The sequence below is a fragment of the Hyperolius riggenbachi genome, chromosome 5, assembly GCF_040937935.1.
Source record: "Hyperolius riggenbachi isolate aHypRig1 chromosome 5, aHypRig1.pri, whole genome shotgun sequence".
In the NCBI taxonomy this organism is placed as follows: Eukaryota; Metazoa; Chordata; class Amphibia; order Anura; family Hyperoliidae; genus Hyperolius; species Hyperolius riggenbachi.
Window position 1 is genome coordinate 4,233,377 of NC_090650.1, and position 25,882 is coordinate 4,259,258.

General features: G+C 43.6%; 1 protein-coding gene across 1 annotated transcript in view; it reads left to right on the forward strand.

The window, feature by feature from the left end:
* CASD1 (CAS1 domain containing 1) overlaps positions 1-25,882 on the forward strand; it is a 108,346-nt gene that overhangs the window by 25,833 nt on the left and 56,631 nt on the right. The window contains exons 4-6 of the mRNA XM_068235025.1: positions 1,076-1,120; positions 3,101-3,163; positions 24,429-24,470. Of these exons, the coding sequence (XP_068091126.1) occupies positions 1,076-1,120; positions 3,101-3,163; positions 24,429-24,470 (150 nt within the window). The remainder of the gene's footprint in view (positions 1-1,075; positions 1,121-3,100; positions 3,164-24,428; positions 24,471-25,882) is intronic.

Consider the following 25,882-nt stretch of genomic DNA (forward strand, 5'->3'; position numbering starts at 1 on the left):
CTCCTCGCGCCCTCTCCCTCGCGCCCCCTCTCCTCGCCCCCTTTCCTCGCCCCCTCTCCCTCGCGCCCTCTCCTCGCCCCCTCTCCCTCTCTCCTCGCCCCCTCTCCCTCGCGCCCTCTCTCCCTCGCGCCCCCTCTCCCCCCCTCCTCGCGCCCTCTCCTCGCCCCCTCTCCCTCGCGCCCCCTCTCCCCCCCTCCTCGCGCCCTCTCCTCGCGCCCTCTCTCCCTCGCACCCCCTCGCTCTCTCCTCCTCTCTCCCCCTCTCTCGCCCTCTCTCCCCTTCGCCCTCTCCAAAGCCTCCCATGGCAAAGCCAGAGGTGTAACGAGGGCACCAGGAGAGGAGTGGAAGGCTCTATAGAACCTCCCAGAGCCTTCCCTCTCCTTAGGTGAAGGTCTGTTTTTTTTTCCTGCTTCCTATTAGCTTTAAAGTGTAACATGAGGTGACATGATGGGATAATCCTGTGTATGTACAGTACTAAACATATTCATTACTTGTTTTATTTTGCTGCCTGAAAGAGTTAGCTTTCAGGCATGGAAGTGACAGCTTCTGTCTTATCGGAAACTTGCTGGGAATACAGTAATCATCCCTGATCAGCAAATTGCAGCCATAAAAGTTTTCCTGGCAGGATACATTTTTCTACACATTTCTGAGAGCAGAGGGAGAGAGAAGGGGTCAATATAGTTCATGTATTTTCATTTAGGGACACATAATAGACTGCAACTGAGCAGAGACAACAAAACATTCAATCTACTTTCTAAATGTTTAAATATAAAGTAAAATCCTGGGATGACTTAAAAAGTCATTTTTAGGACTAGGAGGATAAATCTAATTATCTCATCAATTTATTTTCACCTCGGGTTCACTTTAAAGAATAAAATGGCCTTTATCCGTGTGGTGGCCCCCTTAGCGTGAGTGGCTTACACTGCTTGCTGAGTGCTAGTTCTTGTGCAGCTCGATCTCTGAACTGGCTGTAATCCTCTTCACCCCCCATGTGGCCGTCCTGTATATAAGTGATGAATGACCCCCGATGTCGTGGTGCGAGGAGCTGTTCTGATCTTTATTTTTGTCTTCACAGCACGAGAACATCCCGTTCACAGAGCACAGCAACAACGTGCAGGTGGTAAGTGCTTCCTCCGATCGCCTGCGATTACCGCTGATTACAGAACGTCAGGCTACGCCAGGGGGGAGGCGCCCAGAAGCATGTGACTGATCTTATCTGTCTCTGATTGGCTGGTCGCAGTCATGTGATCACCTTCTGCCCTAGAGAAGAAGCGGAAGTTAGAAATGATCACATGATTGCGAACGGCCAATCAGAGTTATGCTACTTCCACTATGGCCCTGTATGTTGCCTCAGACCATCTTTCTCCCATCGTCCTCCAGGACGGCTGCTGCTGAGACATTGTATGTCTCCTCCCCACCTGGAAACACCTGAAAGATATTCTAAACTAATTGCATGTGAGCCCATAAAGAAACTCCACCCTCTCTCTATAAGCAGTTTTTGTTTGTTTGCCATTCACCCACTGGATCACCTAGATAGGTTCACGTTTAGATGATGTTTTGTAACTTGTAGCAAAAAAAGTAGTGAGACACTGTCGTTGCAAAAGAAGATACCTTTAATCCACAGTGTAGAGACACATCAGGGTATACAGTGTGGGTGAGGGAGGCCTGACAGTGTGGGTGAGGGAGGCCTGACAGCTGTTTCGCTTTGACAAAAGCTTCCTCAGAGGCCAATAGTAAGAACTTTCTATTGGCCTCTGAGGAAGCTTTTGTCAAAGTGAAACAGCTGTCAGGCCTCCCTCACCCACACTGTATACCCTGCTGTGTCTCTACTAGAGATGGTCGAACTTCGGTTCGCGAACCTCGAGCGCACAAGTTCAGTTCGTGCGAACTTTTGGGAACCGCAATAGACTTCAATGGGGAGGCGAACTTCGAAAATTAGAAACATTTATGCTGGCCACAAAAGTGATGGAAAAGATGTTTCAAGGGGTCTAACATCTGAGTTTTTGCATGGGGTAGGACCCCTGTGGTATCATCAGGGCACTTTCGAACTGCCTAACTGGCAGCCGTTTCCTCAGAATGTTCTGAAACTTCCTCAGAACCAGCGCCAGATAGGGCCAAGCATGCTCTGTGAGTTTGGATGGCCTGCCAGCCTGGCAACACAGGAAATATGACACGTATAGCAGTTTATGGAATATTATATACATCTAGGAGTAACAGAAGGTCAGTTCTAGGTGAAGGCTCTTTTGAAGCTTAGGGCAGCAGGCTGCGTGGTCCGCTCCCCTGCTGGGATTGTAGCCAGAGAGTCTGACTCTTTCTCGAGTAAATTGGTTCTGTCAGGCTGCTTATCAACTTCATCTGATGGATGGGCCCTTAGCACAGCTGGGTGCCTGGGACACGTCTGCTGAGGGCTCCTGCCTTTCGGTGGAAGGAGAAAAGAAAAAAAAAAACCTGTCTTTTATACTAAGAAATGTCATTCTCTGATCGCTGCAATGACTGGCCAATCTAACCAAGGTAGCGATCAGAAAATCGACTGCGAATCTTCGATTCACCTGCGTTTCTCAAGGCTGTTCCGTGACAGGCACCCCATGTGGTTTCCTCGTAAGGGCGCACGTGTGACATCACAAATGCGAGCATGTGACGTCGCTCGCCTTTGCTAGGAAACCACGTGGGGGTGTGTATGCAGAGAAGGAATCCCAGAAGCCAGCGGGGGACAAGCGGAGGCCGCGGACAGGTAATGTATACCTTACACGGGGCACTAGGGGGGCACAGCAGCGTATACGGTGCACAAGGGATGATTCCGGATCGATTTCAGCATTATATTGATCAGGAATCGGCCTGGTGTGTATGGGCAGCTGACAGATCTCTCTCTTATGAGATTGGATTAGAGAGAGATCTGTCTCTTGGTGGAATCTGCCCATCATCCCTACATGTATGGCCACCGTTACACTCGCCCTCTGCTCACAGCTCCAGCCTCCTCTACAGATCACTGATCCCAGCCAGTGCAGTGCTAGTGGCTCCATACCCACCTGCGTCATCTGACAGCACAGCTCTCTGCAACACTCTCACAATCATTATTCTGATGATTTTCCTTTCCTTGCAGGATTTCCTGTGGTATCCTGAGGTCAATGGTTCCATGAAGCAATACTTCCAGTCTCTGGCTGAGGTGCGTCTCCAGCTCTTGTGTCCCACCATATTATGTATTTATATAGCACTGACATCTTCTGCAGCGCTGTACAGAGTACATAGTCATGTCACTGACTGTCCTCAGAGGAGCTCACACTCTAATCCTACCATAGTCATAGTCTAATGTCCTACCATATTATTATTATGTATTTATATAGCACTGACATCTTCTGCAGCACTTTACAGAGTACATAGTCGTGTCACTGACTGTCCTCAGAGGAGCTCACACTCTAATCCTACCATAGTCCTAGTGTAATGTCCTACCATATTATTGTTATGTATTTATATAGCACTGACATCTCCTGCAGCACATTACAGAGTACATAGTCATGTCACTGACTGTCCTCAGAGGAGCTCACACTCTAATCCTACCATAGTCATAGTCTACTGTCCTACCATATTATTATTATGTATTTATATAGCACTGACATCTTCTGCAGCGCTGTACAGAGTACATAGTCATGTCACTGACTGTCCTCAGAGGAGCTCACACTCTAATCCTACCATAGTCATAGTCTAATGTCCTACCATATTATTATTATGTATTTATATAGCACTGACATCTTCTGCAGCACATTACAGAGTACATAGCCATGTCACTGACTGGCCTCAGAGGGGCTCACACTCTAATCCTACCACAGTCATAGTCTAATGTCCTACCATATTATTATTATGTATTTATATAGCACTGACATCTTCTGCAGCACATTACAGAGTACATAGTCATGTCACTGACTGTCCTCAGAGGAGCTCACACTCTAATCCTACCATAGTCATAGTCTAATGTCCTACCATATTATTATTATGTATTTATATAGCACTGACATCTCCTGCAGCGCATTACAGAGTACAGAGCCATGTCACTGACTGTCCTCAGAGGAGCTCACACTCTAATCCTACCATAGTCATAGTCTAATGTCCTACCATATTATTATTATGTATTTATATAGCCCGGACATCTCCTGCAGCACATTACAGAGTACATAGTCATGTCACTGACTGTCCTCAGAGGAGCTCACACTCTAATCCTACCATAGTCATAGTCTAATGTCCTACCATATTATTATTATGTATTTATATAGCACTGACATCTCCTGCAGCGCATTACAGAGTACATAGTCATGTCACTGACTGTCCTCAGAGGAGCTCACACTCTAATCCTACCATAGTCATAGTCTAATGTCCTACCATATTATTATTATGTATTTATATAGCCCGGACATCTCCTGCAGCACATTACAGAGTACATAGTCATGTCACTGACTGTCCTCAGAGGAGCTCACACTCTAATCCTACCATAGTCATAGTCTAATGTCCTACCATATTATTATTATGTATTTATATAGCACTGACATCTCCTGCAGCACATTACAGAGTACATAGTCATGTCACTGACTGTCCTCAGAGGAGCTCACAATCTAACCCTACCATAGTCATAGTCTAATGTCCTACCATATTATTATTATGTATTTATATAGCACTGACATCTTCTGCAGCACATTACAGAGTACATAGTCATGTCACTGACTGTCCTCAGAGGAGCTCACACTCTAATCCTACCATAGTCATAGTCTAATGTCCTACCATATTATTATGTATTTATATAGCACTGACATCACCTGCAGCACTTTACAGAGTACATAGCCATGTCACTGACTGTCCTCAGAGGAGCTCACAATCTAATCCTACCATAGTCATAGTCTAATGTCCTACTATATTATTATTATTATGTATTTATATAGCACTGACATCTTCTGCAGCACATTACAGAGTACATAGTCATGTCACTGACTGTCCTCAGAGGAGCTCACAATCTAATCCTACCATAGTCATAGTCTAATGTCCTCCCATATTATTATTATGTATTTATATAGCACTGACATCTTCTGCAGCACATTACAGAGTACATAGTCATGTCACTGACTGTCCTCAGAGGAGCTCACACTCTAATCCCACCATATTCATAGTCTAAGGCCCTACCATATTATTATTATGTATTTATATAGCACTGACATCTTCTGCAGCACATTACAGAGTACATAGTCATGTCACTGACTGTCCTCAGAGGAGCTCACAATCTAATCCTACCATAGTCATAGTCTAATGTCCTACCATATTATTATGTATTTATATAGCACTGACATCTTCTGCAGCACTTTACAGCGTACAGAGTCATGTCACTGACTGTCCTCAGAGGAGCTCACACTCTAATCCTACCATAGTCATAGTCTAATGTCCTACCATATTATTATTATGTATTTATATAGCACTGACATCTTCTGCAGCACATTACAGAGTACATAGTCATGTCACTGACTGTCCTCAGAGGAGCTCACACTCTAATCCTACCATAGTCATAGTGTAATGTCCTACCATATTATTATTATGTATATATATAGCACTGACATCTTCTGCAGCACATTACAGAGTACATAGTCATGTCACTGACTGTCCTCAGAGGAGCTCACACTCTAATCCTACCATAGTCATAGTCTAATGTCCTACCATATTATTATTATGTATTTATATAGCGCTGACATCTCCTGCAGCACATTACAGAGTACATAGTCATGTCACTGACTGTCCTCAGAGGAGCTCACAATCTAATTCTACCATAGCCATAGTCTAATGTCCTGCCATATTATTATATATTTATATAGCACTGACATCTCCTGCAGCACATTACAGAGTACATAGTCATGTCACTGACTGTCCTCAGAGGAGCTCACACTCTAATCCCTGCCATAATCATAGTGTAATGTCCTACCATATTATTATGTATTTATATAGCACTGACATCTCCTGCAGCACTGTACAGAGTACATAGTCATGTCACTGACTGTCCTCAGAGGAGCTCACAATCTAATCCTACCATAGTCATACTCTAATGTCCTACCATATTATTATTATGTATTTATATAGCACTGACATCTTCTGCAGCACATTACAGAGTATATAGTCATGTCACTGACTGTCCTCAGAGGAGCTCACACTCTAATCCCAACATAGTCATAGTCTAATGTCCTATCATATTATTATTATGTATTTATATAGCACTGACCTCTTCTGCAGCACATTACAGAGTACATAGTCATGTCACTGACTGTCCTCAGAGGAGCTCACACTCTAATCCTACCATAGTCATAGTCTAATGTCCTACCATATTATTATTATGTATTTATATAGCACTGACATCTTCTGCAGCACATTACAGAGTATATAGTCATGTCACTGACTGTCCTCAGAGGAGCTCACACTCTAATCCCAACATAGTCATAGTCTAATGTCCTATCATATTATTATTATGTATTTATATAGCACTGACCTCTTCTGCAGCACATTACAGAGTACATAGTCATGTCACTGACTGTCCTCAGAGGAGCTCACACTCTAATCCTACCATAGTCATAGTCTAATGTCCTACCATATTATTATTATGTATTTATATAGCACTGACATCTTCTGCAGCACATTACAGAGTATATAGTCATGTCACTGACTGTCCTCAGAGGAGCTCACACTCTAATCCCAACATAGTCATAGTCTAATGTCCTATCATATTATTATTATTATGTATTTATATAGCACTGACCTCTTCTGCAGCACATTACAGAGTATATAGTCATGTCACTGACTGTCCTCAGAGGAGCTCACACTCTAATCCCAACATAGTCATAGTCTAATGTCCTATCATATTATTATTATGTATTTATATAGCACTGACCTCTTCTGCAGCACATTACAGAGTACATAGTCATGTCACTGACTGTCCTCAGAGGAGCTCACAATCTAATCCTACCATAGTCATAGTCTAATGTCCCACCATATTATTATTATGTATTTATATAGCACTGACATCTCCTGCAGCACATTAGAGTACATAGTCATGTCACTGACTGTCCTCAGAGGAGCTCACACTCTAATCCTACCATAGTCATAGTCTAATGTCCTACCATATTATTATTATGTATTTATATAGCACTGACATCTTCTGCAGCACATTACAGAGTATATAGTCATGTCACTGACTGTCCTCAGAGGAGCTCACACTCTAATCCCAACATAGTCATAGTCTAATGTCCTATCATATTATTATTATGTATTTATATAGCACTGACCTCTTCTGCAGCACATTACAGAGTACATAGTCATGTCACTGACTGTCCTCAGAGGAGCTCACACTCTAATCCTACCATAGTCATAGTCTAATGTCCTACCATATTATTATTATGTATTTATATAGCACTGACATCTTCTGCAGCACATTACAGAGTATATAGTCATGTCACTGACTGTCCTCAGAGGAGCTCACACTCTAATCCCAACATAGTCATAGTCTAATGTCCTATCATATTATTATTATGTATTTATATAGCACTGACCTCTTCTGCAGCACATTACAGAGTATATAGTCATGTCACTGACTGTCCTCAGAGGAGCTCACACTCTAATCCCAACATAGTCATAGTCTAATGTCCTATCATATTATTATTATGTATTTATATAGCACTGACCTCTTCTGCAGCACATTACAGAGTACATAGTCATGTCACTGACTGTCCTCAGAGGAGCTCACAATCTAATCCTACCATAGTCATAGTCTAATGTCCTACCATATTATTATTATGTATTTATATAGCACTGACATCTCCTGCAGCACATTACAGAGTATATAGTCATGTCACTGACTGTCCTCAGAGGAGCTCACACTCTAATCCCAACATAGTCATAGTCTAATGTCCTATCATATTATTATTATGTATTTATATAGCACTGACCTCTTCTGCAGCACATTACAGAGTATATAGTCATGTCACTGACTGTCCTCAGAGGAGCTCACACTCTAATCCCAACATAGTCATAGTCTAATGTCCTATCATATTATTATTATGTATTTATATAGCACTGACCTCTTCTGCAGCACATTACAGAGTACATAGTCATGTCACTGACTGTCCTCAGAGGAGCTCACAATCTAATCCTACCATAGTCATAGTCTAATGTCCTACCATATTATTATTATGTATTTATATAGCACTGACATCTTCTGCAGCACATTACAGAGTATATAGTCATGTCACTGACTGTCCTCAGAGGAGCTCACACTCTAATCCCAACATAGTCATAGTCTAATGTCCTATCATATTATTATTATGTATTTATATAGCACTGACCTCTTCTGCAGCACATTACAGAGTACATAGTCATGTCACTGACTGTCCTCGGAGGAGCTCACACTCTAATCCTACCATAGTCATAGTCTAATGTCCTATCATATTATTATTATGTATTTATATAGCACTGGCATCTTCTGCAGCACATTACAGAGTACATAGTCATGTCACTGACTGTCCTCAGAGGAGCTCACACTCTAATCCTACCATAGTCATAGTCTGTCCTACCATATTATTATTATGTATTTATATAGCACCTACATCTTCTGCAGCACATTACAGAGTACATGGTCATGTCACTGACTGTCCTCAGAGGAGCTCACAATCTAATCCTACCATAGTCATATTCTAATGTCCTACCATATTATTATTATGTATTTATATAGCACTGACATCTTCTGCAGCACATTACAGAGTACATAGTCATGTCACTGACTGTCCTCAGAGGAGCTCACACTCTAATCCTACCATAGTCATAGTCTAATGTCCTACCATATTATTATTATGTATTTATATAGCACTGACATCTCCTGCAGCACATTACAGAGTACATAGTCATGTCACTGACTGGCCTCAGAGGAGCTCACACTCTAATCCTACCATAGTCATAGTGTAATGTCCTACCATATTATTATTATGTATTTATATAGCACTGACCTCTTCTGCAGCACATTACAGAGTACATAGTCATGTCGCTGACTGCCCTCAGAGGAGCTCACAATCTAATCCTACCATAGTCATAGTGTAATGTCCTACCATATTATTATTATGTATTTATATAGCACTGACATCTCCTGCAGCACATTACAGAGTACATAGTCATGTCACTGACTGTCCTCAGAGGAGCTCACACTCTAATCCTACCATAGTCATAGTCTAATGTCCTACCATATTATTATTATGTATTTATATAGCACTGACATCTCCTGCAGCACATTACAGAGTACATAGTCATGTCACTGACTGTCCTCAGAGGAGCTCACACTCTAATCCTACCATAGTCATAGTCTAATGTCCTACCATATTATTATTATTATGTATTTATATAGCACTGACATCTTCTGCAGCACATTACAGAGTACATAGTCATGTCACTGACTGTCCTCAGAGGAGCTCACACTCTAATCCTACCATAGTCATAGCCTAATGTCCTACCATATTATTATTATTATGTATTTATATAGCACTGACATCTTCTGCAGCACATTACAGAGTACATACTCATGTCACTGACTGTCCTCAGCGGAGCTCACAGTCTAATCCTACCATAGTCATAGTCTAATGTCCTACCATATTATTATTATGTATTTATATAGCACTGACATCTCCTGCAGCGCTGTACAGAGTACATAGTCATGTCACTGACTGTCCTCAGAGGAGCTCACACTCTAATCCTACCATAGTCATTGTCTAATGTCCTACCATATTATTATTATGTATTTATATAGCACTGACATCTCCTGCAGCGCTGTACAGAGTACATAGTCATGTCACTGACTGTCCTCAGAGGAGCTCACACTCTAATCCTACCATAGTCATTGTCTAATGTCCTACCATATTATTATGATGTATTTATATAGCACTGACATCTCCTGCAGCGCTGTACAGAGTACATAGTCATGTCACTGACTGTCCTCAGAGGAGCTCACAGTCTAATCCTACCATAGTCATAGTCTAATGTCCTACCATATTATTATTATGTATTTATATAGCACTGACATCTCCTGCAGCGCTGTACAGAGTACATAGTCATGTCACTGACTGTCCTCAGAGGAGCTCACACTCTAATCCTACCATAGTCATTGTCTAATGTCCTACCATATTATTATGATGTATTTATATAGCACTGACATCTCCTGCAGCACATTACAGAGTACATAGTCATGTCACTGACTGTCCTCAGAGGAGATCACAGTCTAATCCTACCATAGTCATAGTCTAATGTCCTACTATATTATTATTATGTATTTATATAGCACTGACATCTCCTGCAGCACATTACAGAGTACATAGTCATGTCACTGACTGTCCTCAGAGGAGCTCACAATCTAATCCTACCATAGTCACAGGGTAATGTCCCACCATATTATTATTATGTATTTATACAGCACTGACATCTCCTGCAGCACTGTACAGAGTACATAGTCATGTCACTGACTGTCCTCAGAGGAGCTCACAATCTAATCCTACCATAGTCACAGGGTAATGTCCTACCATATTATTATTATGTATTTATATAGCACTGACATCTCCTGCAGCGCTGTACAGAGTACATAGTCATGTCACTGACTGTCCTCAGAGGAGCTCACACTCTAATCCTACCATAGTCATAGTCTAATGTCCTACTATATTATTATTATGTATTTATATAGCACTGACATCTCCTGCAGCACATTACAGAGTACATAGTCATGTCACTGACTGTCCTCAGAGGAGCTTACACTCTAATCCTACCATAGTCATAGTCTAATGTCCTACCATATTATTATTATGTATTTATATAGCACTGGCATCTTCTGCAGCACATTACAGAGTACATAGTCATGTCACTGACTGCCCTCAGAGGAGCTCACACTCTAATCCTACCATAGTCATAGTCTAATGTCCTACCATATTATTATTATGTATTTATATAGCACTGACATCTCCTGCAGCACATTACAGAGTACATTGTCATGTCACTGACTGTCCTCAGAGGAGCTCACACTCTAATCCTACCATAGTCATAGTCTAATGTCCTACCATATTATTATTATGTATTTATATAGCACTGACATCTCCTGCAGCACATTACAGAGTACATAGTCATGTCACTGACTGTCCTCAGAGGAGCTCACACTCTAATCCTACCATAGTCATAGTCTAATGTCCTACCATATTATTATTATGTATTTATATAGCACTGACATCTCCTGCAGCACATTACAGAGTACATAGTCATGTCACTGACTGTCCTCAGAGGAGCTCACACTCTAATCCTACCATAGTCATAGTCTAATGTCCTACCATATTATTATTATGTATTTATATAGCACTGACATCTCCTGCAGCACATTACAGAGTACATAGTCATGTCACTGACTGTCCTCAGAGGAGCTCACACTCTAATCCTACCATAGTCATAGTCTAATGTCCTACCATATTATTATTATGTATTTATATAGCACTGACATCTTCTGCAGCACATTACAGAGTACATAGTCATGTCACTGACTGTCCTCAGAGGAGCTCACAATCTAATCCTACCATAGTCACAGGGTAATGTCCTACCATATTATTATTATGTATTTATATAGCACTGACATCTCCTGCAGCGCTGTACAGAGTACATAGTCATGTCACTGACTGTCCTCAGAGGAGCTCACACTCTAATCCTACCATAGTCATAGTCTAATGTCCTACCATATTATTATTATGTATTTATATAGCACTGACATCTTCTGCAGCACATTACAGAGTACATAGTCATGTCACTGACTGTCCTCAGAGGAGATCACACTCTAATCCTACCATAGTCATAGTGTAATGTTCTACCATATTATTATTATGTATTTATATAGCACTGACATCTTCTGCAGCACATTACAGAGTACATAGTCATGTCACTGACTGTCCTCCGAGGCGCTCACACTCTAATCCTACCATAGTCATAGTCTAATGTCCTACCATATTATTATTATGTATTTATATAGCACTGACATCTTCTGCAGCACATTAGAGTACATAGTCATGTCACTGACTGTCCTCAGAGGAGCTCACACTCTAATCCTACCATAGTCATAGTCTAATGTCCTACCATATTATTATTATGTATTTATATAGCACTGACATCTTCTGCAGCACTTTACAGAGTACATAGTCATGTCACTGACTGTCCTCAGAGGAGCTCACACTCTAATCCTACCATAGTCATAGTCTAATGCCCTACCATATTATTATTATGTATTTATATAGCACTGACATCTTCTGCAGCACATTACAGAGTACATAGTCATGTCACTGACTGTCCTCAGAGGAGCTCACAATCTAATCCTACCATATTCATAGTCTAATGTCCTACCATATTATTATTATGTATTTATATAACACTGACATCTCCTGCAGCACATTACAGAGTACACAGTCATGTCACTGACTGTCCTCAGAGGAGCTCACACTCTAATCCTACCATAGTCATAGTCTAATGTCCTACCATATTATTATTATGTATTTATATAGCACTGACATCTTCTGCAGCACTTTACAGAGTACATAGTCATGTCACTGACTGTCCTCAGAGGAGCTCACACTCTAATCCTACCATAGTCATAGTCTAATGCCCTACCATATTATTATTATGTATTTATATAGCACTGACATATTCTGCAGCACTTTACACAGTACATAGTCATGTCACTGACTGTCCTCAGAGGAGCTCACACTCTAACCCTACCATAGTCATAGTCTAATGTCCTACCATATTATTATTATGTATTTATATTGCACTGACATATTCTGCAGCACATTACAGAGTACATAGTCATGTCACTGACTGTCCTCAGAGGAGCTCACAATCTAATCCTACCATATTCATAGTCTAATGTCCTACCATATTATTATTATGTATTTATATAACACTGACATCTCCTGCAGCACATTACAGAGTACACAGTCATGTCACTGACTGTCCTCAGAGGAGCTCACACTCTAATCCTACCATAGTCATAGTCTAATGTCCTACCATATTATTATTATGTATTTATATAGCACTGACATCTTCTGCAGCACTTTACAGAGTACATAGTCATGTCACTGACTGTCCTCAGAGGAGCTCACACTCTAATCCTACCATAGTCATAGTCTAATGCCCTACCATATTATTATTATGTATTTATATAGCACTGACATATTCTGCAGCACATTACAGAGTACATAGTCATGTCACTGACTGTCCTCAGAGGAGCTCACAATCTAATCCTACCATATTCATAGTCTAATGTCCTACCATATTATTATTATGTATTTATATAGCACTGACATATTCTGCAGCACATTACAGAGTACATAGTCATGTCACTGACTGTCCTCAGAGGTGCTCACAATCTAATCCTAACATAGTCATAGTCTAATGTCCTACCATATTATTATTATGTATTTATATAGCACTGACACCTTCTGCAGCACATTACAAAGTACATAGTCATGTCACTGACTGTCCTCAGAGGAGCTCACACTCTAATCCTACCATAGTCATAGTCTAATGTCCTACCATATTATTATTATGTATTTATATAGCACTGACATCTCCTGCAGCACATTACAGAGTACATAGTCATGTCACTGACTGTCCTCAGAGGAGCTCACACTCTAATCCTACCATAGTCATAGTCTAATGTCCTACCATATTATTATTATGTATTTATATAGCACTGACATCTTCTGCAGCACATTACAGAGTACATAGTCATGTCACTGACTGTCCTCAGAGGAGCTCACACTCTAATCCTACCATAGTCATAGTCTAATGTCCTACCATATTATTATTATGTATTTATATAGCACTGACATCTCCTGCAGCACTGTACAGAGTACATAGTCATGTCACTGACTGTCCTCAGAGGGGCTCACACTCTAATCCTACCATAGTCACAGTCTCTAATGTCCTCCCATATTATTATTATGCATTTATATACCACTGATATATCCTGCAGCACATTACAGAGTACATAGTCATGTAACTGACTGTCCTCAGAGGAGCTCACAATCTAATCCTGCCATAGTCATAGTCTAATATCCTACCTTATTATTATTATGTATTTACTAGCCGACCCGCGTCGTAGCATACGCCGCATCTTCGATCTATCTAATAGAGTACGTGCCTCAACCTTGAAGCAAGAAGAATAAAGGTGGGTACACACATCAGATAAAAGTCTTTGGAAAATCAAAGATCACAGACCAATTTTACCCCCTTCCGTGTAGTATGAGAGCCACACCTACACAGTCTATTCTATGGAGCTGCACTCCCCATCAGACAGAAATCTTACCACCTTCCATGTAGTATGAGAGCCACACCTACACAGTCTATTCTATGGAGCTGCACTCCCCATCAGACAGAAATCTTACCCCCTTCCATGTAGTATGAGAGCCACACCTACACAGTCTATTCTATGGAGCTGCACTCCCCATCAGACAGAAATCTTACCCCCTTCCATGTAGTATGAGAGCCACACCTACACAGTCTATTCTATGGAGCTGCACTCCCCATCAGACAGAAATCTTACCCCCTTCCATGTAGTATGAGAGCCATACCTACACAGTCTATTCTATGGAGCTGCACTCCACATCAGACAGAAATCTTACCCCCTTCCATGTAGTATGAGAGCCATACCTACACAGTCTATTCTATGGAGCTGCACTCCCCATCAGACAGAAATCTTACCCCCTTCCATGTAGTATGAGAGCCACACCTACACAGTCTATTCTATGGAGCTGCACTCCCCATCAGACAGAAATCTTACCCCCTTCCATGTAGTATGAGAGCCACACCTACACAGTCTATTCTATGGAGCTGAACTCCCCATCAGACAGAAATCTTACCCCCTTCCATGTAGTATGAGAGCCATACCTACACAGTCTATTCTATGGAGCTGCACTCCACATCAGACAGAAATCTTACCCCCTTCCATGTAGTATGAGAGCCACACCTACACAGTCTATTCTATGGAGCTGAACTCCCCATCAGATAAGAAATCTTACCCCCTTCCATGTAGTATGAGAGCCACACCTACACAGTCTATTCTATGGAGCTGCACTCCCCATCAGACAGAAATCTTACCCCCTTCCATGTAGTATGAGAGCCATACCTACACAGTCTATTCTATGGAGCTGCCCTCCCCATCAGACAGAAATCTTACCCCCTTCCATGTAGTATGAGAGCCACACCTACACAGTCTATTCTATGGAGCTGCACTCCCCATCAGACAGAAATCTTACCCCCTTCCATGTAGTATGAGAGCCATACCTACACAGTCTATTCTATGGAGCTGCACTCCCCATCAGACAGAAATCTTACCCCCTTCCATGTAGTATGAGAGCCACACCTACACAGTCTATTCTATGGAGCTGAACTCCCCATCAGACAGAAATCTTACCCCCTTCCATGTAGTATGAGAACCACACCTACACAGTCTATTCTATGGAGCTGCACTCCCCATCAGACAGAGATCTTACCACCTTCCATGTAGTATGAGAACCACACCTACACAGTCTATTCTATGGAGCTGCACTCCCCATCAGACAGAAATCTTACCCCCTTCCATGTAGTATGAGAGCCACACCTACACAGTCTATTCTATGGAGCTGAACTCCCCATCAGACAGAAATCTTACCCCCTTCCATGTAGTATGAGAGCCATACCTACACAGTCTATTCTATGGAGCTGCACTCCCCATCAGATAGACATCTTACCCCCTTCCATGTAGTATGAGAGCCACACCTACACAGTCTATTCTATGGAGCTGCACTCCCCATCAGACAGAGATCTTACCCTCTTCCATGTAGTATGAGAGCCACACCTACACAGTCTATTCTATGGTGCTGCACTCCCCATCAGACAGAAATCTTACCCCCTTCCATGTAGTATGAGAGCCATACCTTCACAGTCTATTCTATGGAGCTGCACTCCCCATCAGACAGAAATCTTTGCAAGATGCTGTACACAAAGATGCTGTACACATGCAACAGATCAGTATCTGCAAAAGATCTGTTCCTGCAAAAGATCAGTACCTACAAAATACATTCATAGTCTATATCTGCAGATCTCATACACACCTTGTTTAACGGACTTCATCTGCAGATCAGATCCACCAGGATGGATCTTTGGATCTGCAGATGATTGTCTGATCTGCAGATGAATATCTGTCAAACAAGGTGTGCATTATGCTGGGCATACATGGTATGTTTTCTACCATGTAATAGAGCCGCTGGCTCGATTCCCGCTCGTCCCCGCGGGTGCCCGGATCGATTCCCGCTCGTCCCCGCGACCGCTTTCTTATTTTCCACTCGTTTCTTCTTTTGTCCTGCCCGCCGGTATCAAGCGCAGCAAAATCGATCCGGCAGGGTATCGGACACGGCTCGATTACATGGTAGAAAACATACCGTGTATGTCCAGCATGAGATCTGCAGATATCATAGACTATAAATGCATTTTGCAGAAACTGATTTTTTTGCAGGAACAGATCTTTTGCAGATACTGATCTGTTGCATGTGTACAGCATCTGTGTGTGCAGCATCTTGCAAAAAATTTTATCTGATGGGGAGTTCAGCTCAATAGAATAAACTGTGTAGCTATGGCTCTCATACTACATGGAAGGGGATAACATTGGTCTGTGATCTTTCATTTTCCAAAGACTTTTTTATCTGATGTGTGTACCCACCTTTAGGCTTTCCATTAGAAAATGTATGCGTGCTCAAACACCAAGTTTAACCCTAGCAAGTCTGGCTTTCCAAATCTGGCCTAATTGGCTATTCATGAGGCAATGCTCATGCAAATATGCATTTGCTTTCGCATGCCAAACTATGCAGGGTCAAAAAACTAATACCACAAAGCGGTCCCCCTGCAGGAATTAGTTCATGCTACATTAGCACTATCCAGGAGCGCCATTGGGAGGCTTTCGAATACCCCCTGTTCTGCTTCATGCGCACTAACTTGGGCCCCCCACATGAGAAAGGAGTAAAGCATGGGTCACCCCGAGCTTTAGAGCTCAGGGCTGGCTCACGTACAACACTCCAGGGGGGGGGGGGGGGGGACAGGCGCAGACAACTCACTGCAGGGCTCACACCACCGGAGCAAGCCATTCACAACCTGCCTCCAAAGGATACAACTGCAAAAAAATTCTTTCCATGCTCAAACACCAAGTTTAACTCTAGCAAGTCTGGCTTTCCAAATCTGGCCTAATTTGTTATTCATGAGGCAATGCTCATGCAAATATGCATTTGCTTTTGCATACCAAACTATGCAGGGTCAAAAAACCAATACTGCAAAGCGGTCGCCCTGCGGGAATAAGTTCATGCTATCCAGGAGCACCACGGGGAGGATTCCCAATGCCACTCTTTTTATACAACCAGGGGTAACCGCGGGGTCCCAGGCTCTCTCACTGCCTGGGAACCACAGCAGCACCCCAGAGGGGGAGGCTGGGTGGCGCAGCCGACCCCCCCCCCCCTAAGCGTGGCCAGCGCCAGGGAAAGCCATCCGCACCCACCTCCCAATATTAAAAACAGGCACTTACCTTAATGTCCATTGCGTTCTGCTACATGCGCATTAATTTTCTCATGGAAAGCATTTTTTGCAGTTGTATCCTTTGGAGGCAGGTGGTGGATGGCTTGCTCTGGTGGTGTGAGCCCTGGAGTGAGTTGTCTTCGCCTGTCCTCCCCCCCCCCCCCTGGAGAGCTGTATGTGAGCCAGCCCTGAGCTCTAAAGCTCAGGGTGACCCATGCTTCACTCCTTTCTCATGTGGTGCCCCCAAGTTAATGCGCATGTAGCAGAACGCAATGGACGTTAAGGTAAGTGCCTGTTTTTAATATTGGGAGGTGGGTGCGGACGGCTCTCCCCGGCGCTGGCCACGCTTGGGGGGGGGGGGGGGGGGGTTGTCTGCGCCACCCAGTCTCCCCCTCCGGGGTGCTGCTGTGGTTCCCAGGCAGTGAGAGAGCCTGGGACCCTGCGGTCACCCCGGTTGTATAAAAAGGGGGCATTGGGAATCCTCCCCGTGGCGCTCCTGGATAGTGCTAATGTAGCATGTAGCAGTGTTGCTTGCGAATTGTCACCTAAGTCATTTTCGCATCGAAAATCCAGTTTTAGGCGAATTTTCACGCAAATCTTCAGAAATATTTGCGTTTTCGAAAATTCATTGTATGCAGATGCTTATGCCCTTATGCAGAAAAATGTCCACAATAATCCGCATGGAAATTCAGTCTATGCAGACGTTTATACGGAAAAATGTCTGCAATAATGCGCAAGAAACTTCTCTGAATGCAGACGCTAATGCCCTTATGCGGAAAATGTCCGCAATAATACGCAAGTAACGCGAAAATGACTGGCATGAGGCGAAAATTAACGTGAAAAAATTTGATGGAAAATTTGCCTGTCAAAACGAAATTAGGCGAAAATTCTGTAAAAATTTTCGCTCATCAGCAGGGCGACCGCTTTATTGGTTTTTTGACCCTGCATATAGTTTGGAATGCAAAAGCAAATTTGCGTGAGCATTGCCTCATGAATAGCCAATTAGGCCAGATTTGCAAAGCCAGACTTGCTAGGGTAGGCCTCTTTTCCACGGACAGTTGATAGGCAGTAAAATGCCTCTCAAACTCTTTCAACTGCTTGCTACTGCTTACTGCTGCCTGGTAACTGCTTACTGCTGCCTGGTAACTGCTTACTGCTGCCTGGTAACTGCTTACTGCTGCCTGGTAACTGCTTACTGCTGCCTGGTAACTGCTTACTGCTGCCTGGTAACTGCTTACTGCTGCCTGGTAACTGCTTACTGCTGCCTGGTAACTGCTTACTGCTGCCTGGTAACTGCTTACTGCTGCCTGGTAACTGCTTACTGCTGCCTGGTAACTGCTTACTGCTGCCTGGTAACTGCTTACTGCTGCCTGGTAACTGCTTACTGCTGCCTGGTAACTGCTTACTGCTGCCTGGTAACTGCTTACTGCTGCCTGGTAACTGCTTACTGCTGCCTGGTAACTGCTTACTGCTGCCTGGTAACTGCTTACTGCTGCCTGGTAACTGCTTACTGCTGCCTGGTAACTGCTTACTGCTGCCTGGTAACTGCTTACTGCTGCCTGGTAACTGCTTACTGCTGCCTGGTAACTGCTTACTGCTGCCTGGTAACTGCTTGCTGAGCACACAGCTCAACAGTCCGTGGAAAAGAGGCCTTAAACTTGGTGTTTGATCATCACGCATACATTTTCTCATGCAAAGTACTTCTTCTTCTTGCTCGAAGGTTGAGGCACTTACTCTATTATATATATAGATATAGCACTGATATCTCCTGCAGCACATTACAGAGTACATAGTCATGTCGCTTACTGTCCTCAGAGGAGCTCACAATCTAATCCTACCATAGTCATAGTGTAATGTCCTACTATATTATTATTATTATTATGTATTTATATAGCACTGACATCTTCTGCAGCACATTACAGAGTACATAGTCATGTCACTGACTGTCCTCAGAGGAGCTCACAATCTAATCCTACCATAGTCATAGTGTAATGTCCTACCATATTATTATTATGTATTTATATAGCACTGACATCTTCTGCAGCACATTACAGAGTACATAGTCATGTCACTGACTGTCCTCAGAGGAGCTCACTGTCCCTGCCATATTATTATTATGTATTTATATAGCACTGACATCTTCTGCAGCACATTACAGAGTACATAGTCATGTCACTGACTGTCCTCAGAGGAGCTCACACTCTAATCCTACCATAGTCATAGTCTAATGTCCTACCATATTATTATTATGTATTTATATAGCACTGACATCTCCTGCAGCACATTACAGAGTACATAGTCATGTCACTGACTGTCCTCAGAGGAGCTCACACTCTAATCCTACCATAGTCATAGTCTAATGTCCTACCATATTATTATTATGTATTTATATAGCACTGACATCTCCTGCAGCACATTACAGAGTACATAGTCATGTCACTGACTGTCCTCAGAGGAGCTCACACTCTACCCCATGGATGGTACATTATCGCACATTACAGCCATACATCTTAGATCAGTCAATAGATCTCTTACAAACGTGAGATGACAGATCTGATATATAAAAACTCCAGAAGTGATTCTTAAGAGACTTCATAGAGAGACCTTGTATGTTTCCCAGTATAGCGGGCAATTATAGGCTTGTTTAATAGTATAGGGGGCAATTATAGGCTTGTTTCCTAGTATAGGGGGCAATTATAGGCTTGTTTCCTAGTATAGGGGGCAATTATAGGCTTGTTTCCTAGTATAGGGGGCAATTATAGGCTTGTTTCCTAGTATAGGGGGCAATTATAGGTGCCATACCAGTAGTATTGATGATCAGTGTGATGCAAATACTTCTGATGCAAATTTATGTAACTTGAAATTGGACCAATCAATTTACACCTGGGTGGGACTTGATTGGTTCATTTTCAGGCTGCATATATTTGCATAAACTCGGAAGTATTTGCATATCATTGATCATCTCTAACCAGTAGATGAGGCTGTTGTCCTTTTTTAGGTCACAGAAAAAAAATAATTGAAAGATGGGAAGCACCAAACCGTATATATAATTAATGCCACTAACCGATAATTCTCACGCTACAATTACCAGCATGATTGATTTATGGGCAGTTCTGGTGTAATTATTTTTAATTATTCGTAGACAAACTGTTAATGAGTTATCGGTTTATGAGAGTATATATACAGTGCTGCCCATAATTATTCATACCCTTGGCAAATTTTCACTTAAAGGGACTCCGAGCAGTGCAGTAACTATGGAAAGATGCATATCATTTTGAAGCTCTCTTTCTCCTCTTTCCAATGATATATAAACAGTCACCCTACGCCTTTTAGTTTTCGCTATTTTCGGCCGCCACTATTTAGATCGCGAAAATATCAAACTAAAAGGCAGAGGGTGACGGTTTATATATCATTGGAAAGAGGAGAAAGAGAGCTTCAAAATGATATGCATCTTTCCATAGTTTCTGCACTGCTCGGAGTCCCTTTAATGTTACTTTTATTCAACAAGCAAGTCATTTTTTGGGTGGGAAATGACATAGGGGTCTCCCAAAAAATAAGATGTATAAGAGGCAATATTGTGGAAAAAAAACATTTCTCCGCTTTTAATTACATTTGAGCAAAAAGTGTCCAGTCCACAATGATTCATACCCTTCACAAACTGTCACAGTCTGGGAAAATACATAGTTCTATACCATTCCAAATAGTCAAAGCTGTTCTAAAGCATCCTAATTACCCTGATTATTTGGGAACAGCTGTTTTGATGAACTCAACAGGTGAAAAACAGCAGCTCTTTGCAGTTGGTTTGTGGACAGTCATGGCTAAGACAAAGAAGCTCAGTGAAGACTTGCGGCTGCGCATTGTGGCCGCTCACAAGTCAGGAATGGGCTACAAGGCAATTTCTAAATGTTTTACAGTTCCAGTGGCTAAAAAATATGTTCCGCAGTGTGGAAAATCTCAGAGGACGTGGTCGGAAGTCAAAAGTGACACCTGTGCTGGCCAGGAGGATAGTGAGAGTGTAGAAAAAGGATCCAAGGATCACTACCAAGGCCATCCTGGTGAATCTGGGCTCTGCTGGTGGCAATATCTCAAGGCAGACAATCCAACGGACACTGCACATTGCTGGGTTCCACGGATGCAGACCAAGGAGGATGCCACGTCTCCAGATGGTTGTGGGAACCTAATGCTTTGGGGGTGTTTTTCAGCCAGTGGACCAGGGAACCTAATCACAGTAAACGTACCATGAAAAAAGAGCAATAATTGAGGTTTGTCAACATCAGGCGGTCCGCAGAGAAACTTGGCCTCGAGCACCAGTGGACATTTCAGCATGACAATGACCCAAAACACACAGCAAAAGTGGTGAGGAAATGGTTAGCAGACAACAACATTAACGTTTTGGAGTGGCCCAGCCAGAGTCGTGACTTGAATCCAATTGAGAATCTGTGGAGGGAGCTAAAGATCAGGATGATGGCAAGAGGACCCTCCAACCTGAAAGTTTTGGAGCTCATTGCTACAGATAAATGGGCAAAAATAGCTGTGGAGACGTGCAAAAAGCTGGTCTGCAATTATAGGAAGCGCTTGATTGCTGTAATGGCCAATAAAGGCTTTTTTTTGATTGAGAAGGGTGTGAATAATTTTGGACTGGACACTTTTTGCTTAAATGCCTCTTGTACATCGTTATCTTTTGGCAGACACCTGTGTCAATTCCCGTCACAAAATTACTTGCCGGTTGAATAAGAGTAACTTTAAGTCAAAATTTGCCAGGGGTATGAATAATTATGGGCAGCACTGTGTATATATGTATATATTATATAGGGTTATGGTCACATGGCCTGCATTGGCCAATAGAGCAGAGTTTGTCTAGATACTTTGAATCTCTGCGCCCCGCTACTCTACAGTTGGCTATTTCCACTATAATTTTGTTGGCCTCCACCCCATCTCTACGTCATCCACATCATCCACAGTTGGCTGGTTAGTTACCCCCCCTTCCCCCGGCCGCATCATTATCACCATCCAGGTCATGGTGGTGTGCGCTCGCGTTATGACCGCGTCATCCGCCACGGTTCCAATGACGACGGCTAATAATTGAAAAGCTACGTGCCCCAGCGTCATCTGAGGAAGACGTGTGAACGGCGAAATGCATAATGATGCTGGAGGCACGTATGAACTAGGATCCGCTCACACCTGCGTTTGCCGACTGTCCCGACGCCGGACATCGCGCTGCTGGCCGTACATAGCCTGGCGAAAGATGCTACACTAAGCAGAGGGGGTCCAGTTCCTCCATCACATTTGTGATACGCGCCATTGCTATTTTTATCTCGTAAGTAGATTTTAAATTCTTCTAATAAAGCAACCAAGGGTAATACACGATGCTGCGCTGTGTGTGTCTTTATAGTTTATAGAACTGAAGAGAGAGGGGTATGGAGGCTGCCATATTTATTTCCTGTTAAGCAATACCAGTTGCCTGGCAGCCCACCTGATCCTCTGCCTGTAATACATTTAGCCATAGCCCCTGAACAAGCATGCAGCAGATCAGGTGTGCTCCCTGAGGATACTCGCACATACTTGGGGGAACATACAAGCTCCATGTTCCATACTCCATACAAACTCCATGCAGAGGATCTTTTTCTCAAGGTAGCCATACATCTAGGAATGATGGGCAGATCTGACCAAGAGACAAACCTCTCTCTCTCATGGAAACTGATTAGAGAGATCTGTCAGCTACCCATACACCACAGGCTGATTTCTGATCAATTTTATGCTGAAATCTCTCGGTAATTGTCCGAGTCCGCCGCTTTGCCGCTGTGTATGTATGTAATGTATAAATGTGTATGTATGTGTGCACTTATACATGACCTGTCCTGTGTCGCCGTGCCCATCCATCTTCTGAATCCGCCGCTGTATGTATGTAATGTATAAATGTGTATGTATGTGTGCACTTATACATGACCTGTCCTGTGTCGCGGAGCCCGTCCATCTTCTGAATCCGCCGCTGTGTGTGTATGTAATGTGTAAATGTGCGTGTATGTGTGCACTTATACATGACCTGTCCTGTGTCGCCGTGCCCATCCATCTTCTGAATCCGCCGCTGTATGTATGTAATGTGTAAATGTGTATGCATGTGTGCACTTATACATGACCTGTCCTGTGTCGCGGAGCCCGTCCATCTTCTGAATCCGCCGCTGTGTGTGTATGTAATGTATAAATGTGTATGTATGTGTGCACTTATACATGACCTGTCCTGTGTCGCGGAGCCCGTCCATCTTCTGAATCCGCCGCTCTTCCATAGCCGCATGCTGCCAGCGTGGCGCGTGTGACATCACATCGGAATGCTATGGGCTGCTTGTATGCGGCTATGGAGGAGCGGCAGATTCAGAAGACGGACGGACCGGCGCACACCCGATCAAGCAAGTCGGCCCTACATCTTGCAGCATGTCAGAACGATTAATGCGACCAATTTTGACCCCAAATTGGTCGCATTGTGAACTGGGCATGCACTTGGAGGCATCGATTGTCATCTGAGTATATTTAATTAAATCGCATAGTCGATTGGCCGCCAAGTCGCCAGATATATGGCCACCTTAAGTAGAAGGACCAGTAACGTCAGTGGTGATTACACTGGCTGTGCTGTGCGGCTGGGTTACCTGACTCACAGGAGTGGCTGGACAGCGTTGTGTTAGCAGGCAGGACAGGTACATTATACCGTGTCTCTTCCTGCCGGTGATTGAATTGCTCTGTTTGTGGTCATTTAACTTGCTGAATATTTTCTTGTGTTTTCTTTGATGTGTGTTTTATTATTTTACATCTTTTATTTGCAGGGCGTATCAAAGCCTCAGATGATTGTAGCCGGAGCCGCCTTGGTAAGCCAGCTTATATCTGTCAATAATAGAAACCAGTGAAGTGAGACTACAGCCTGCCACGCCTGCCTGCTCTCTGAAGATAGGAGAGGCAGACATGAGCTTGTCTGTGCTGCAGCTGAATGTAAACAGTCGGGCTCTGCTGTCTTCTAATCCATCCCTCCAGGAGCATAAAGGTAGCCATACACTGGTCGATTTGCCATCAGATCGACCAACCGATAGATCCCTCTCTAATTGAATCTGATCAGAGAGGGATCGTATGGCTGCCTTTACTGCAAACAGATTGTGAATCGATTTCAGCCTGAAACCGATCGCAATCTGTGAAGCTGCCGCCGCCCCCCCCCCCCCCCCCCCCGCATGCATTACCTGCTCCGGCCGGCGCGACTGCCCCCGTCTCCGCTGTCTTCTTCTCCGCGCTGGTCTCCGGGTCCGGCTGGCTTCACTGAACTTCCTGCCAGGGGAAGTTTAAACAGTAGAGGGCTCTCTACTGTTTAAACTTCCTGCCGGGACAGGAAGTTCAGTGAAGCCAGCCAGACCCGGAGACCAGCGCGGAGAAGAAGACAGCGGAGACGGGGGCAGTCGCGCCGGCCGGAGCAGGTAATGTATTGCCGCTAGCGTCTGTTGTTGGGCATTCGAACGCCGCTATTGACGCACTAATGACCCGCCGGCGATCGAGCAAAATCTTCCACACGGGCGGATCGCCGGGAATGATTGATTTGGGACGGAAATCGATCGTTCTGTCAGTGTTTGCGCAACGATTTCACAGCAGATTCGATCCTCCGGGAGCATAATAGGAGAGGCAGACATGCGCTTGTCTGTGCTGCAGCTGTATGTAAACAATTGGGCTATGCTGTCTTCTAATCCTCCTCCGGGAGCATAAGAGGAGAGACAGACATGAGCCTGTCTGTGCTGCAGCTGTATGTAAACAATCGGGCTTTGCTGTCTTCTACTCCCCCTCTGGGAGCATAAGAGGAGAGGCAGACATGAGCCTGTCTGTGCTGCAGCTGGATGTAAACAATCGGGCTATGCTGTCTTCTAATCCTCCTCCGGGAGCATAAGAGGAGAGGCAGACATGAGCCTGTCTGTGCTGCAGCTGGATGTAAACAATTGGGCTATGCTGTCTTCTAATCCCCCTCCGGGAGCATAAGAGGAGAGGCAGACATGAGCCTGTCTGTGCTGCAGCTGGATGTAAACAATCGGGCTATGCTGTCTTCTAATCCCCCTCCGGGAGCATAAGAGGAGAGGCAGACATGAGCCTGTCTGTGCTGCAGCTGGATGTAAACAATCGGGCTATGCTGTCTTCTAATCCTCCTCCGGGAGCATAAGAGGAGAGGCAGACATGAGCCTGTCTGTGCTGCAGCTGGATGTAAACAATCGGGCTATGCTGTCTTCTAATCCCCCTCTGGGAGCATAAG